The sequence below is a fragment of the Homarus americanus genome, unplaced genomic scaffold (genome assembly GCF_018991925.1).
Source record: "Homarus americanus isolate GMGI-L3 unplaced genomic scaffold, GMGI_Hamer_2.0 scaffold53225, whole genome shotgun sequence".
In the NCBI taxonomy this organism is placed as follows: Eukaryota; Metazoa; Arthropoda; class Malacostraca; order Decapoda; family Nephropidae; genus Homarus; species Homarus americanus.
In genome coordinates, this window is record NW_024750875.1 from 375,460 (window position 1) to 394,138 (window position 18,679).

At 39.9% G+C, this 18,679-nt stretch overlaps 1 protein-coding gene across 1 annotated transcript in view; it reads right to left on the reverse strand.

The window, feature by feature from the left end:
* Window positions 1-3,818: 3,818 nt before the first annotated feature.
* The window catches only part of LOC121854466, a 150,312-nt gene continuing 135,451 nt past the window's right edge, over window positions 3,819-18,679 (reverse strand). The window contains exons 7-9 of the mRNA XM_042349142.1: window positions 11,278-11,511; window positions 8,626-8,801; window positions 3,819-4,334 (exon numbers count right to left, since the gene is read on the reverse strand). Of these exons, the coding sequence (XP_042205076.1) occupies window positions 4,110-4,334; window positions 8,626-8,801; window positions 11,278-11,511 (635 nt within the window). The 3' untranslated portion in view covers window positions 3,819-4,109. The remainder of the gene's footprint in view (window positions 4,335-8,625; window positions 8,802-11,277; window positions 11,512-18,679) is intronic.

Genomic DNA, 18,679 nt, shown 5'->3' on the forward strand with positions numbered 1-18,679 from the left:
TTTCCTACACCACCTTCTCCCTATATATCACCACTCTCTCTTACACTACCACTTCCTTGCACTCCTGATACCACCTCTCTCCTCTTACATCACCTCTCTCCTACACCACCTCTTCCTACACCACTCTCCTTACACCACCTCTCTCTTACACCACTCTCTCCTTACACCACCTCTCTCCTTAATACCTCTCTCTTACTCACTCTCTACATCACTACTTTCCTTCACTACCTTCTCTCTATGATAATTTTTCCTTACACTCACCTCTCCCTTACACCACCTCTCCTCATTCCACCTCTCCTCTTACACCACCTCTCTCCATACACCACCTCTCTCCATACACCACCTCTCTCTCTCCCTTACATCACCACCTCTCTACACCACCTCTCTCCTTGCACCCACCTCTCCCTTACACCACCTCTCCTTACACCACCTCTCTTACACCACCTCTCCTTACACCCACTCTCTTTACACCACCTTCTCCTTACACCCACCTCTCTCCTCATCACCACTCTCCCTACACCACCTCTCTCCTTACACCACCTCTCCTACACCACCTCTCCTTACACCACCTCTCCTTACATCACCTCCCCTTACACCCACCTCTCCTACATCACCTCTCCTACACCACCTCTGTCCTTACACCACCTCTCTCCTTACACCACCTCTCTCCTACATCACCACTCTTACACCACCTCTCCCCACCACCACTCTCCTTACATCACTACCTCCCCACACCACCTCTCCCCACAACTCTCCTGACACCACTCTCCTTCCCACTCACTCTCCTACATCACCACTTCCCATAACACCACTCTCCTATATACCTCTCTCTCTCATACCACCTCTCCTACACCAGATATCACCTCCTACATCACCACTCTCTCTACATCACTCTCCTTACACACCACCTCTGTCCTACACCACCTCTCTCCCTACACCACCTCTCCTTACATCACCACTCTCCTTACACCACTTCCCTTACACCACCTCTCCCTTACACCACCACTCTCCCACATCACTACTTCCTTCACAACTTCTCCTCCACACCACCTCCTATACATCAGCACTCCTACACCACCACTTCCTACATCACCACTTCCTACACCACCACTTCCTTACATCACCTCTCCTTACACCACCTCTCCTACACCAGATATCACCTCTCTCCTTACATCACCACCTCCTACATCACCTCTCCCACACCACTCTCCCACACCACCTCTCCCCACCCACCTCCTTAGATCACCTCTCCCCACACCACCTTTTCCTTTCATCACCACCTCCTCACACCACCTCTCCCCACATCACCTCTCCCCAACCACCTCTCTCCCACATCACTACTCTCCTTACACCACCTCCTCCTACACCACCTCTCCTTAACCACCTCTCCCCACACCACCTCTCTCCCACACCACCTCTCTCTCCACACACCTCTTCCCACACCACCCTCTCTCCTACACCACCTCTCCTTACATCACCTCTCCCCTTACACCACCTCTCTCCACACCACCTTCCCTTACACCACCACCTCCCACAACCACCTCTCCCTTACACCCACCTCTCCCTTACACCCCTCTCCCCTACACCACCTTCTCCTATACCACCTCTCTCTACACCACCCTCTTCTCTATAATCACTTTCTCCCATACTCCACCTCTCCCTACACCACCTCTCTCCTTACACCACCTCTCCCTAACACCACCTCTCCCAACACCACCTCTCCCCTAACACCACTCTCCTAACACCACTCTCCTTACACCACCTCTCCCTACACCTTCTCTCCTTACACCACCTCTCCTTACACCACTCTCTCTCTCATACCACCTCTAACACCACTCTCCTTAACACCACTTTCTCCTTACATTCCTTCTCTCTTACACCACCTTCTCTTTATAATTACTTGGTTTCATGATATTAACACTATGTATATTGTTGTTACTGTAAAGAGTCCATTAAGATAAAAGTTACTTCTAATCTCTATTCATAAGAAGTATACAAAATCCTTTCTTTAGTCAATTTATAAAACAATTCGGTGATTATTTTAAAATGCTCCAGTCATATGCAAAACCTATGATAATTATAATAGATAAGAACAAATTCTACTCCATACATTACTGGTAGTCTATTTCTATAAGCATAACCCAAAAATTATCTGGAGATCTTTTTCATTGTATATAATTTCTTTATTGTTAGTATCAACTAAAACAAAACATATTATCCCCAATTCGCATCATCTTTCGAGGCCTATACCCATCTTCATATCTTATCTGTCTTCATTCAGTTTTAGATTTAATTCATATATGAGTTTTGCCTGGTGGTCAGCACACGCAGCACTTCCACTCAGCCACATCGCTTATCCAATTTTGACCAAAACTTTCAAAATACTTTGTTCTTTTGTAGGTAGTATGACAAAAGTTTGCATGAACAATGAATTTTGATCACGGAGAGGCAGCTGGTATTGGAATATGTCTTCCCTAAACCTTGTTCTCCTTGTAGATTGCTTCACACACCTCTGCCTTCTCATAATGCTTTACATCTTCACAACATTAAATTCTCACGTTAACATCACGTAGGTCATTTTTCAACACCTTCAGTACCGGAAATATTGCAGCTGGTATAGCTTGTAAACTGGGCAGGATGAGGTGTTAGGAGTTGGGGAGTTTGGGTGTAAACCTTATTTAAAACTTTATGGTTACATCCTTTCCCACTCCCATTTTTGGTGGTTTTGGGTGTTGGTGGTGTGTGTTTGGGTTGTGGTGTTGTGGAATAGCTCTGATACTTTTTGAGTTGAACAGTGAACAGTGGGGTTTGTTGTTTTTTTTTTTATTTTTTATATGGGGTCTGTGAAATGATCGTAACTTATTTTAATTCAGTTTATTTTGTTTTTGTTGGTTGGGTACAATGAGCTGCTGTCTGTCTGTATGAGCTACACATGGATTACCTGAGCTGCTGTCTGTCTGTATGAGCCACATGGATTACCTGAGCTGCTGTCTGTCTGTAGGAGCTTCACATGGGAGTACCTGGAGCTGTCTGTCTGTGCTGTATGGGCCACACATGGAGTACAATGAGCTGCTGTCTGTCTGTGTGAGTCACACATGAGTACACGAGCGTTTCTGTCTGTAAGGACACAAGACTCACTCCTGTCCGTGACCTGCACCAAGATACACAAGACTCACCCTGTCCGTGACCTGCACACCAAGACTCACCCTGTCTGTGACCTGCACCAAGATACACAAGACTCACCCTGTCCGTGACCTGCACCAAGATACACAAGACTCACCCTGTCCGTGACCACCAAGATACACAAGACTCACCCTGTCCGTGACTGCTACTCTCACCCTGTCCGTGAAAGATACACAAGACTCACCCTGTCCGTGACCTGCACCAAGATACAAGACTCACCCTGTCCGTGACCTGCACCAAGATACACAAGACTCACCTGTCCGTGACCTGCAAGATACCCTGTCCGTGACCTGCACCACACCCTGTCCACCCTGTCCGTGACCTGCACCAAGATACAAGACCTCACCCTGTCCGTGACCTGCACCAAGATACACAAGACTCACCCTGTCCGTGACCTGCACCAAGATACACAAGACTCACCCTGTCCGTGACCTGCACCAGATACACAAGGCTCACCCTGTCCGTGACCTGCACCAAGATACACAAGACTCACTCCTGTCCGTGACCTGCACCAAGATACACAAGACTCACCCTGTCCGTGACCTGCACCAAGATACACAGACTCACCCTGTCCGTGACCTGCACCAAGATACTCACCCTGTCCGTGACCTGCACCAAGATACACAAGACTCACCCTGTCCGTGACCTGCACCAAGATACACAAGACTCACCCTGTCCGTGACCTGCACCAAGATACACAAGGCTCACCCTGTCCGTGACCTGCACCAAGATACACAAGACTCACCCTGTCCGTGACCTGCACCAAGATACACAAGACTCACCCTGTCCGTGACCTGCACCAAGATACACAAGGCTCACCCTGTCCGTGACCTGCACCAAGATACACAAGACTCACCCTGTCCGTGACCTGCACCAAGATACACAAGACTCACCCTGTCCGTGACCTGCACCAAGATACACAAGGCTCACCCTGTCCGTGACCTGCACCAAGATACACAAGACTCACCCTGTCCGTGACCTGCACCAAGATACACAAGACTCACCCTGTCTGTGACCTGCACCATGAAGCGGAAGCCCTGACGCTGTGCCTGGTCTTCGTAGTCGAGCGTCTTGATGGCGACAAGATGACCCGCGGTTCCTTCCGTCCTCATCCCAAAGTGTTGCCACCCCCAGCCGCTGGCCTCAACCACCTGCAACACACAACACACTACCACCATTAACTACCACCATCAGCTTACACACTACCACTACCATCTTACACTGCACTACTACCATCAACTTGCACACTACCACCATTAACTTACACTGCTCTACCACCATCAACTTTCAGTACACTGCTCTACCACCATCAACTTACACTGCACTACCACCATCAACTTATGCACTACCACCATAAACTTACACTGCACTACCACCATCAACTTACACTGTACTACCACCATCAACTTACACTGCACTACCACCATCAACTTGCACACTACCAACATCAACTTAAACTGCACTACCACCACCAACTTGCACACTACCACCATCAACTTACACTGCACTACCACCACCAACTTGCACACACTAACACCATCAATCCACCTCGCACTACCACCATCAACTGCACACTACCACCTGTACTTCAACTTGCACACTACCACCATCAACTTACACTGCACTACCACCATCAACTTGTACACTACCATCATCAACTTGCACACTACCACCTGAATAACTTGCACTGCACCTTTACCATCATCAACTTGCAATTAACTACCACCATCAACTCTGTACACTACCATCATCAACTTACACTGCACTACCACATCAACTTGTACACTACCATCATCAACTTGCACTGCACTACCATCATCAACTTGCACACTACCACCATCAACTTGTACACCACCACCATCAACTTACACTGCACTACTCACCATCAACTTGGTACACCACCACCATCAACTTGCACACTACCACCATCACACTGCACTACCACCATCAACTTGCACACTACCACCATCAACTTGCACCACTACCACCATCAACTTATACCACACTACCATCATCAACTTGCACACTACCACCATCAACTTGCACTGCACTACCACCATCAACTTGCACACTACCACCATCAACTTGCACACTACCACCATCAACTTGCACTGCACTACCACCATCAACTTGCACACTACCACCATCAACTTACACTGCACTACCACCATCAACTTGCACACTACCACCATCAACTTGCACACTACCACCATCAACTTACACTGCACTACCACCATCAACTATTGGTCATCATCTCTCCCCTAGGTTCCTGGATAATAATTTTGGAGCAATTATTATGAGTCGTTACTGTTATGTATGTTGATCAAATGTTATCTATGAGATGAATCAGACAACTAATCAGCATATTTATTGATGTACTACACCTGCCGGATGTTGCTAAATTAATGTACACTGTACAGTTGCCAGCAAAAGTTCTCGGGCTGTGGGAAAACTTTTGCTGGTAACTGTACATGCAGTATATGATGCGGGGGGAACAGGTCAACAATGCAGATGTAACGGTATTGGAATGAATGATTTTACGGCAACTATCAACATCAAATTAATTATATAAACGATAAATAAGACATTTAAACGTATTTACTAATCTGATTGGGGGAAAATTAAGGACCAACTATTTATGAACATCATAGCGACTCGTAATAGTCAGCTAATACTTCAGGTAAATAACCAGAATCATCAGAAAAATCTAATAATGAGTTAGAACTTAATTACACGCCAGGTGAATCTGTAATTATTGGTTCCACGACTGATAATGAGACTAGAAATTCATTGTGGGACCACAAACTACAGTATATAGAATTACTGTTGCACGGGGTAATATATGAGTGTGACCATAGATGTGAAAGACAATAAATTTTGTCATGAATTAAATATTTTATTGAAAACTCGTCAAACAAGCAGAGGACTAAATGATTGGTATAAATTGGAAGAAATTTATAGTAGTTGTGGGCGCCCTAGCTCGTGGCCCAACAATCAGCAGTATACTGTATATGGGAGTAAACAATCTGTCAAAGGGACCTTGTGCGTTGTGGAAATATGAGTAATGTAAGATCAAAGGAGTTACGATTTCTAATTATACACAACTAATTAATCAATTAATGTGTTATTCTCAAGTGTGAGGGTTGACTACCTCGGCTAGCCTCTTCAAACGTGCTCGGGTTCCTCTCTGGTTCTTCTCCCATATTTTTAATTTCTCCAGGGACCCAGCTATCCATCTGCCTCCCCCTCACCCATTAATATCTCTATCATCCTTAGCTACTGTATATGACCAAATAAATTAATTTTTCTTGCTTTGTAAATATCTAAAAAAAATAATTCTCGGTGCTTTTGCTAGTCTTGGCGCGTCTTTAGTTTTTTTTTCATTCACTGTAACTTTTCTTTAACATTCTCCTCTTGTAACGGCACATATGAGAGGCCTTTAAACTCCTTCTGGTGCCTACTGGATGTAAACAGTGGTATCAGTGAAGTAATGCTGTAAGGTTATCTACAGAAAGAGAATATGACAGATGACCGTATCACACCATCCTCTCAGTTAAACTTTAAACAAATCCCAATAGTTGTCGCACATCTGAGAGGACCCCCACTGTCTCCAATAATTAATCAGAGAAATGTGGATCTACACGTGAAATGAATAACCATTATAAACTGTTTATATTCCCATAACTGATTAAAATTTGACGTGAGTAAATTAGCTCGTGTGCCGACAAGAACAGTGATGTGCTAAAGAATTTCAGATTATTTTCATGTGATGGAAAAAGTAAAAGGTAAAATGGATTGATGATGAACACCGTGGAATTTTTTTAATTACTAAATTAAAAGGTGAAAAACATTAACAGATTAATTAAGAATTATCAGGAAGAGAATACACAAATGTCGAATAATTAAATCATCATTTTCAGGCTTAATTAATTTTTGCCAATTATGATTTTTACAATAATAAAAGTACATACCGCCCTTTCTCTGTAATTGGTTTAATATTTCGTGAGTGTCACACAAATACCTATTGATATCCTTTATGTAAATAATTATGTGTATTTCCTGTCGGTGAATATGATGTTTATAATATAGCTTTGAATAATTTCATGTTTTCTTGTCGTACTTCCTAAGGTTTAAATTAAGTTTCTAAATTACAATGCTTAAAAAAATACTTAGTAGTGTTGGTTCTAGGTTACCCATTTAGTTACATGTTTCATTTCTAAATGTAGAAATTTGGCATCCATCCCCGTACCCGCCTTTCCTTGGCCTTTCACCTTCAATTTATTTTTTTTTCTAATCTCAGTACTTCTTTTGTTTCCTTGTCAGTATAAGATATCATTGGTGTTCGCTTGTTACACTACGTTTCCAAGGCTTCAGCCGTTTCCTATTATCTGCTAAATGTCTCCTCACTTGTGATCCAAACACAAATACTAACCATTACAATGCATTTCAGCAACATTTCTATCAAATTAGAATTAATGTCCCTTTTCACCATTGATTTTCGTGATTTTTCTCCAAATTCTTATTCTACAATGATGGATTGGTCCAGTGGTTCCTCGTAGTTCGTTCAGGAGGATGTTGGTATCACTAAAAATGGTATTCTTGTGAGTACAATGGAGAAGAGCCGACATAATATCCGCCAATTCTTGGTTTGCCTCGGCCACACTTAATATATACATTCCTTTCGTCCTGAGTGACTAAATCCGCTTTTCCAGTGTTGGTTCAGTTTATTCTTGCCGAACTTTGCTTTTCTGCTTTGTGAACTCGTTATACTTCTCCGGGTTCCTTGTTTCAATGTATTTCTGTCAGCATCTGGAGTGGAGTGTCTCTTCGTCTACCAGAGTACATGTACTTCGTTTCCTGATCATTCCTATTGTTATTATCTTACTTAGCATGAAATGCTCTCAGTTTGGGTTGCAGGAACACAGAGTTCTCTCATAATTTTTTATCGTTGTTCAAGTATTGTATAACTAATCTTGCTAAGCGCTTAAAGACACTCGTTATTGAAGGGCATTAATAACATTTTAACAACAACTTTCAGGATTTCGTATTGTCATGTAGTCAAACTATTTAACCAAGCATATTAAAAAACTCTGGGTTATTATATTTACAATGACAATTTAACTGTTCTTTTTTTTCTCCACCCACAATATTCCCTTCTTTTCTTCTCTGTTCGACACTGTTTCAGCGTGCGGAATTTCCAACACAAAATTCAGAAAATGCACTTCCACAGGTCAACTCTCGACTTTCTACTTCCGATATTATTATTTTCCTATCTAAATTACTCAACTAGTTTTAAAGTCATAACGTTAGGTCCATTTGCACTATAGTTAAATATAACAGTAGCGTTAATTATGTTCACTGATAACATAGTCAATAAAAAATGTAGCTGCTGGTAAAGACGTATTATGCCAACAAAAGAGAGAGTTGAAGTGTGATACTGACCCGATAAAAGAAGTAGTTGGAGGTATCGTGGTCGGTGGTAGAGATCTGGAGGAGCGTGTGGTTGGTAGGAGCTCCGTCGCCCCATGTTTCGTCCACCTCCACCTGCCATAGGTCACGAGTCAGCCGAGGAGAGTTGTCGTTCACGTCTGCCAGCCGCACCACCACCGTTCCCGTACCTATACAATGTGCACATACAAATAAAATATCTTCATTAACATAAAGGTGACTTCCTTTAAATTGGTATAACAAGTCTGCACAATAAATGAATCTGTTTCTAAAATTAATCTGAGTCATCTCTGTTTGAAGCAGTTTTCATTTTCAGATTTTCCAGGATCATTTTACCTGCACTGAATAAGTTACAATCAAGTAATGTCATGTATGTTGTCAAACTTGGGAGTTGAACATAAAGCTCACACTTTGATAAGATTTCCTTGTGTGACGCCACCTGGACTAAGCCAAGTTTTCTAACCGTTGTTGTGTGTGATTAATTCATCTCGCTGAAGCTCAAACTGCTCGAGTTTACTCTCCTTAAGTTGCGGTATATATTTATACACAAAAATCACAGAAGACACGTGGTTCACATGTAAGTCACCAGGAGGATACAGAGACACGAAGGTGCTTGGGGCTTTTCCTTGTGGTAACCTCCACATGTCAAGGACTTGTGACTTACACCTCACCCCAGTAACCATTTATCACTCAAACATACATTTGACAACGAAATTGTACTCATGACCTTATTTTCCAGCTCCTTCAATAATTTCCTAATCACTGTTTATTTATTTCCTTCCTAGATCTAATTTTTCTCGAATTGAAAATAATTTCTATGAGTCCAGTTTTGGTTTGATAGTTTAGGCACCTTACTTATCTCACCTTTACTTAAAACCTTTCTTCCATTTGTGGACCGACCACATCGCCCCTTACTCTACGTCTCTCAAGAGACTACAATTCATTACCTCAGAATAACTCCATTATGAAAATTCGCAATATAATATTCAATACATTTTGTTACATAAATAAATACATTTGTTTTAAGCTTTACTCACAATATCCCCTAAATATATTTTTTGTATTAAGCCTATAGCTACCTCAACTTTTTTTCCCAGCCATAGAAAAAACTTAAAATTTTTCCATATTACAAAATATTTGTCATTTTTTCCATTAGTGTTCCGTTTCCTCTTGAAAAACTGTAGTCAGTTTGCTCTTTTTTCAGCATTTCTTCTAAACTATAGCATAGAATGGATATAAATTCACTAGAGTCGGTGCAGCGAAGAATGACAAAAATGATTCCGGGACTTAGAAACCTTCCATATCAGGATAGGTTAAAGAAACTTAACTTGCATTCCCTAGAAAGACGAAGAGTGCGGGGAGATATGATAGAAGTATTTAAGTGGGTGAAAGGAATCAATAAAGGGGATATAGATAAAGTTCTTATAATATCCGAGCAGGATAGGACTCGGAGCAACGGATTCAAGTTGGATAAGTTTAGGTTTAGGAGGGAGATAGGAAGAAACTGGTTCACAAATAGGGTGGTGGACGAGTGGAACAAGCTTAGCAACTTTGTAGTAAGTGCGGGAACTCTGGAAAGTTTCAAAAGGAGGCTAGATAGATTCATGGATGATAGAGAGTGGTAGTAACTCTCGGCAGGAGCTGCCATGCACAGGCCAACCGGCCTATTACAGACTCCTTATTTTCTTATGTACTCCAGTGCTTGTGTACAACTATTGATTCTGTCTTTAGTGTTGGAAGGAATAGAAGTGTCATCCTTGACCATTGCGTCTCATTAACCCCAATCACAGGTGCTAGCTTTCCACGGTCACGGAAAATACTTTTATTAATTGTGTTTGTGCTGGTTCGGTATTCTCTCTGAGGGGCGCTTCCACTGCATTACCATCCACTATAACTAAAAAAACCAACCCAATAACTAAGTGAGATTATTCCGACCGGTTGTATATATATATATATATATATATATATATATATATATATATATATATATATATATATATATATATATATATATATATATATATATATATATATATATATATATATGTGTGTTGGCGAGAATAATTTACAACGAGAAGCCATTGTTCTCATCAATTGATTGGAAACATTGTGAAAAGTCATGGACTTAGTAGGACAAACGTCGTACAGTGATCCAGTTACACACACACACACACACACACACACACACACACTTGACCATAACCCCTGAAGAGCTGACATACCCTACCATGACCCCAAGAGAACTGGCACTGTTTAATGGACCCCAGGTAGACCATTAAGACCTCTAAATAACTACCAGAACCTCCTCTTACCCGATGGGAGAACTAACACGACGAAAACCATTACCATTAGAGAAAGAACATATCTTACCATGACTGCTGGACAACAAACACACTGCCATGACCCCTGGACCACTAAATCACCCCACCTAAATATTTGGAAAGACCTTATCAGGACTCCTAGACTACTAACACACCCCAGGTTGAACTTATACACAGCTGACACACCCGTCATGACACCACCATTCACCCTTGAGACTTTTCACTGTGGGAGATGGAGTTATCGTTGATGCTATTATGTTATTACTGCAGGTCGACTACTAAGCGGTAACGAGGTTAAATATTAAACTAGTCCATCAACACTTACCCTTGAGGCCGCCTCCATCCACCGCCACCACCTGGATGTGGTACTCGGGCGTGGTCTCGCGGTCGAGGCAGCAGATGGCAGTACGGACGAGGCCGGTCTCGGGGTTGACAGTAAAGATGGCCTGGCCGGAGCGCTCGTCGATCACATTCTTCTCGATGGAGTATGTGAGGTGGGCGTTGGTGCCCTCCTGCTGGTCGTCTGCGTCCCACGCCGTCACCACGCCCACCGACAGGTCTGGAAGGAGGGACGAGTGTCAATATTTGCACACCATGCACGCCCACCGACAAGTCTAGAAGGATAGGGCGAAGGTTAGAATGTTAGCCAGTTTGATATTACAGAATTTAAAAAGGATTAATCGGGTGCGGCGGATGCTTGGCTACAGCGCTCGCCTCCTGTCCAATGAGTCACTGGTTCGATCCCGGGGCACACCTTGGCCACCCAGCTCTAAACAATACTTGGTTTACAAGTTGGGGTCGAGTGTGGTTTTATTCCTTTACGTAAATATGTTAGCAATAAGAATGAGAAATGAGATTATATTTTAGCACATAAGGGTGAAGATAATACTTAAGTGAAGAAGATAAATATATATGTATTAGTAGTTCAGGGTACAGAGGCAGATGATATAGAAAATACATAGACGCAAGACCTCCAAGTTTGATAAATATTGATTATAGAGATCTGGTGTTGAAAGAGTCAAGTCAATGAAAGATCCTAATTGGAAACAGACACGTCAAGCACTTGAGGTCACGTATGTGAGCAGTGATAACAACTGTTCTAGGTTAAGATGAGAACTCGATTTTATCGTAATGATTATTCTATTATTATTCTAATAATAATTCTTAAACTGCTTATAATTTTCACAGCCATTATAGCAAAAAAAAAATAAACAATTGAAACATCAACCAACAACAAATGACTACGTCATTGCATCTTTCACTGGAGGTAAATATTTTCATAAAACAGCTTAAACCAACATAATAACAATAAAAAGGCTAACTGTACATTCAGCATGACTCTAGTAAAATAATATAATTATCTTTACATTATAATTTATATAAAACCATCGAGTTTATTGAAAATTATTAAATGAAAAGGATGCTTGAGAAGATTTACCCAAGTTAGTCTATGACAAGGGCTCTAATGTTTAAACAAATACAAGACGCTCAAGAAACATGTCATTATATTTTCATCACTATATGAAACGTTTATAGAATGTTATGTCTGTCATGACTTACACAACTGTGTCTAGATTAAGGGATATAACGCTAAAATATCTGGAGTTGGAGACAAGCTTAAGAGCCCAAATGAAATCTTTCATAATACATTACGGTGTCCTGGAAAATATTCACAAGAGAAACGTTGCAATTTTGGCGAGGAAAAAGTCATACTGTAAAGCCACAGCTTCAGTATAGCCTAACAACATTAGGGTTGGCTAAGGTTTAGGTTAATGTTACGTTAGGTTACGTTTAGGTTAGGTTAATTTAGGTTAACTTTAAGCTTAGCTAAATTTTGTTAGGCAAGATTAAGGTTAGGGTGTGTTAAGGATTTTTTCATACTTAAGATTATTCACTTTCACATCATAATATAAATCATAACCTTGAATCAGTGAAAAGTTATCACGTGTAAAATATCTTTGTCATGAACAGACGGACAGGATAACCCACTATATTCCCATAACCATCAGATTGGTGGATAAAATGACACAACAGTTGTGTTCAGACGAAGATCAATACCCCACAGCACAACGAGCGGACGGACGGAGGTCAAACTCAGAACAATATCATAAAAAAATATTAAGTCACATTCCCACTGAGATAAACACATCTACATATCAGTTATATTCAGCCACATAAATAAAAGATTAACAAGAAACATATTTACAAAAGTTCTATAATACAAAGTTTGAAAAGAAAAATCGCCCCTCAAGATAAACAATACAGTCTGGAGTGTCTATTCACCTGACAAACTCATTAAATTACCAGAAGTTTTCACAAATTTTTTTAGAAAAACTATTAAGTTTTTGTGGTTATTTCTCATTCCCCTCCTTTTACTACTACTACCAAGTACGCCAACAAGGCATTACTTGTCAAGAGGGTCACCCTGACAAGTAAAAATTAATACAGTATTAGGAAATTAGTGATAAATACCAGAAATCTACTCGATAATTACAGTAATTACATGGTAATTACTGTTACCACATAAATATTGTCAAGGCATCATCTGAATGTGCCATCATAATCCAGGAACTGCTTTCAATTCGTTGCCGTTCAAAAAAATATAACTTATGTCACGTCTTTGAACAGAAAATAACATAAGTAGTTTGCAAATAACTCCTATGGTGATAAAAATTTGTAACACGAGGCAGGTGGTTGTGTGTGTATATATATATAGGCTATATATATATATATATATATATATATATATATATATATATATATATATATATATATATATATATATATATATATATATATATATATATATATATATATATATATACAACCACCTGCAAGAACAAGAGGATATAGTTACAGACAAGTGGTAGCTGGCATCAATAAATCAACAATTAACATTTTATAATTAATGAACCAGGAAAAAACTTATCAATATTGTCACCCAGCTGTGCTCTGTGTGTGGTGCCGAAATGCACTTCTCAGGATTTGGGAGAATGGCGCGGGGATTTTCCTTTCTAGTTTATTACGTTTTAATGAAAATCAGTCTAAATGGGCTATATTTTAATTAAATATTTATGTATATTTTTTATTTTTATTAGTGATAAAAATATATAAAACCGCCAGTCTTCACATCATTCAAACTAAAGAAACTTTATATTTTTCATCGCTAACCCAATAAAATCTTTCTTCTGAAACGCCGATTTTGAATCACCAAAATTTGCTCCTTTAACCTGCAAATGTTTGTAAGCTTTATGAGTCTTCCTAACTTGTGTAACACGTAACCACACAACCCTGGTGGAAGTAACAGTGGTCATCATACTCATCACTTTATTAGTTTAATGTTGAGGTTTTCAAAGATAAACATCTGTCAGATCCAGGTTGAATGTATTCTTAGGAGATGTTTTAACTGGTGAAGTTGATGGAATGCAGGAAATGGCTGACCTTTTTCAGAAAAGCCTTCCTTTCTCCTCCTCCCCTCCTCTTCCTCTTCGCTACTTCCCTCCTCCTCTTCCTGCTCCACCTCCTCCCTTTTCGCCATCCTGTTTCACATCCTTGTAAAGGTTTCGCTACATTACCCACCTTTGTTCCACATGGTAATATTACCACTGCAAGATGTATTCTTAAGCAAGAAACTTCATAACAAAAATAAACTTTTGAAGACTTTTCGGCGTGTTTAAAGAAGCTTCAAACACGTTCATTTAGCCTTTACCTATATCGTTAACTCCTCTCTCATCTATTTAAGTTAGGAAAGATGCTGTGGACCTCAAAAGAAAAACAATAGTAAATGCCTTATCATACGATAAAATGAATAAAGGTACTAGTTCTAAATAATATATTTACGGAGGCGCCTGCTGATGAATTTCCAAATGAACCCCGCGGTTCTATTGCCACGGTAAGATTGCCCAAATTCTTCGTCGGTTATGTCACATAGTCACACACAAAATCGTTCGGATAATTTTTGAAGTGAGTACATAAAATAACGCAAAACAGCAATTTAATAAACTCCATTTACATCTGCTGCATCAGGTATTGTAAGACGCTGAGAAGGAAAACATTCAAAGGCTGCTATATTAGCTGAATGCTTTTGTCTCGTGATAATTCACTATATCCCCTTCCCTGTTCTTTGACCCTTGTGTATTGTGCTCTCTCTCGCTCGTTACCCTTCTGACTTAATCAACTAATAAGGGATTAACTCTCAGACCTTAACTCATATCCTCCATATCTCAAAGTGGCCAGTGTCTCCTACTCACACCTTCAACTGTACTATCATATATCCTCATTAAGTTCGCCTGTGTCGTCCAGTCGGCGAGTCTGTGACAATGTTTACGTTGGTTCATCATTTCTCTTGATTCTTAAGATAACATGTAAGTTATTTTATTTCTTTACTATAGCAGTTTCTACCTTGGTAATACATATAAGTAAAATGAAAGTCTGACTGTACTATACAATCATTAAAATAATAATTAAATGAGCAGACCTTTCAGGGAATTAATTTTACGCTGCACTTATCACTTTATTTTATCAAGACCCGGTAAATATTTTTACTTTACGTTATCCATCTTCTCAAAAAAAAAAAAAAAAATCTTATTCATAAAACGGTTCACCTGAAGAATTTCCACCCCATTCATCTAAAGATTAACAGACCTAACACAATTTGGAGGTGGGTGTTAGGTTAGGCTAGGTTAGCATTAGGGTGGTAAATATTTAGGTTAAATAAGCTGGGGCTGGAGATATTCAGGTGATCTCATAAAACACAGTTCCCTCGTATATAAATTTCTTGAAAAATTCTGACATACACCACAAACATTTTCTATCAATATATAAAGCAAGAGTAGAGTAGATGTCTAACGCTTGTTTAATAAACACGAAGATGCAAAATAATGTAGCAATTAGACACATATTGAAGATACTTCTGGTTCTGACATAACACAGCTAGGAAGTACCAATTGCATAAATGATTTCAAGAATGCGTAGGATACGAAAACACACAGAATAAAGACGGTTAGGTTAGGTTGAACTCTGTATCCCCATACATAGTACTTTAACATATTCACCCGTAGTTACCCAATTTTCACACTGAACCATGGTAAATTGTGAGACTAGATGTTATGGAGTTTACTTTTGAGCATTAAAACTCTCCAACAGGGGTGTCCAAACTACGGCTCTCATTGAACTTGTATAATCAAGTAGGTATATAGAGCATGTACAGCGATTGTATGGTACGAGATATTTTTATACCGCAATTTGTAAGTGAATCCTTATAACATTACACTAAAAGGGGAAATATGTACACTTAATATTCTTAAGTTCTAAGTTAAAGAAAGTTCACATAAACTATAGTTTGAGAGATGCCTCTGATGTTCAACGGTGATGATAATTATATTTTTAACACCAAAGAGATCCAGAAACACATAAGAACTGAATCAAAATCGAATCTAATTTACAACGAGTCACCAGATTTATAATGATATTAGTTGAAATATGCAAGGAATGTAAACTTGTTCTGGCCAGCTTTATTTTGGCATTAATAAATAATTCACATTTTATTTTTTCAGCTCTGAACTTTAGATTTGGACATGTTAAAGCAGACTAAATTATGAATAAATACTACAGAATAATGTTAATAAATAATTAGTAACTAGTTTATTATTGTTTCATTGAATATAAGTTTTGCACCAGAAAATCTCCAGACAACCACCCGAGTCTTCTCTGGGAGACCTGTTAGCTTTGTAGACAATTTATGGTCAGCTGTCATGGAGAGTTTGTAACAATATGTCCTTATTTTTTTAGTTTTCACTTTAAGTTGTAAAACATATACAGTCGTCCAAAGTTTCTTGAACGAAATTTTTACCTGCGACTATAATGAAGCAAATTTACCCACATCGTTTAGTCAGGTTCAGGCCAAATGATATTTTTTTTTTTACGGTCTTTGTGGCAGAGTTGAAATGAAAATATAGTGTTCATCTGATTTATGAAAAGATTCATTAAAGCCACTGAAAAAAAAAGGTCTGGAGTTGACTTTTAACATCATAAAGATTGCTGCTAAGAAAAGAGAGAAAACGCGGTAAGTCACGCAATATTCGCACTATTACTCCCATGGTTTATGACGAAGATAAAATAAGAGGGAAACGGACCAGTAAGTTAGCAGAGCCTAATCCCCCACCACAGGGGCCTCCAATAATATGTGGGGGCCATGTGTCTTGTTTGTCGCCTTTACAACTGACGTACCGACACTGTAAACTAAATAATACATCCACGATAATACATACAGAGAATAAGGGTCATTAATTAGGCTGTAAATAATGTAATTGATTAAGTACACCAAATTGTACAGCCAACAAGGACAAACTATCGCCTGTAGGAGTTATAATATTGACAGAATACAAAACCTAACCAAACCGGACCAACCTTAACTTAACCTAACCTTATCTAGTCTATTTTAGGTATAATTTTACAAATTCGATAAGAACATGTTAAGTATTTCAATGTTTCTTTCCACTAACTCCACGCTGCCTATTTTGAGCACACACACAAATATCTTGCGAGTCGGAATTTTTTTTTTTTTTTTTTTTTAGAAATTAAGTAAATGATTGAAGCCAAAGTCGAGGTCCTTCAATATCCGTTCTTGTCATACTGGACATGGTAAAACTAAAGTCTTAGGACACTCGCCTTCTGCTGTCGTCAGGGATGTTGGTTCTTGCAGATGAAGTGGTCGAGTTTAGTGCCGACCACACTGCTTCCTTCCCTACCAAAGGCTTAGTATCTAATATACTATAGCGCTAGGTGTGTGTGTGTGTGTGTGTGTGTGCGCGCGCTGGGCAGCCGAAACGGCACAATCGTTTTCCATCAAACTTGGTGGAAAAATCGCAAAAAATTAGTACAGTGGAATAAACCTGGTCCCATATCGATGGTTTCTTTAGGAAGCCATTACATAACCATTTTATTTACGCTGGAAAACGATGCAAGTCTACGGATTTGGCGCAACCTCATTCGCTGGACACTGTCAGCCCACGATTGCAGTTATCGCATGGTTCCCTCCTCCTCCCCCCACTTTTTTTCTTAGCCTACTTTTTTTAATGTTGTTTGGATTTGTAAAGGAAGGAAGATAAGTAAATAGAAGAATACAGAAGGGGGAAACAGAAAATACTTAAGAGATAACAGGTGGGGGAAGGAGGGAGTTGAGTTTCATCATGCGTCTGGATGCGCAGTTTCAACGTTACCAGACGACCTTACAGCTACAGTGTATACTTATTCCTGTGGGTGACTGTACATTAGAAAAGGAGAAGAGATAAAAAGATAATAACAGGAATGCATGGAGAAAATGACTACTGTACAATAGACACAGGGTGAATATAGACAGTGAAACAGACAGGAGGTTGACATAAATAGACAGATTCATACATGCACACATGGACAATATGGCAACTAACATGACAGACAGACAGCTGACTGACTGGTTCACATTAGTACAGACGGGCTTACATTCAAACACCACACAGACGAACAGACAGCTGGGATGGCAATAGACAGGACGGAGAGACTTGACAGATTAGAAGGCATTTATAAACAAGAATAACACCAAATTGACCATAGCTGCGTCAGTGAGGGTAGGAGGTCTTACACCCACCAGCGTAAATAAGACGCATTGAAAACTAACACCCTCGCGCGGAAAGAACATTGATGGTCGGTCAGTCATGTGAGATGGGCCTAAAACTGAGTAACGTAGA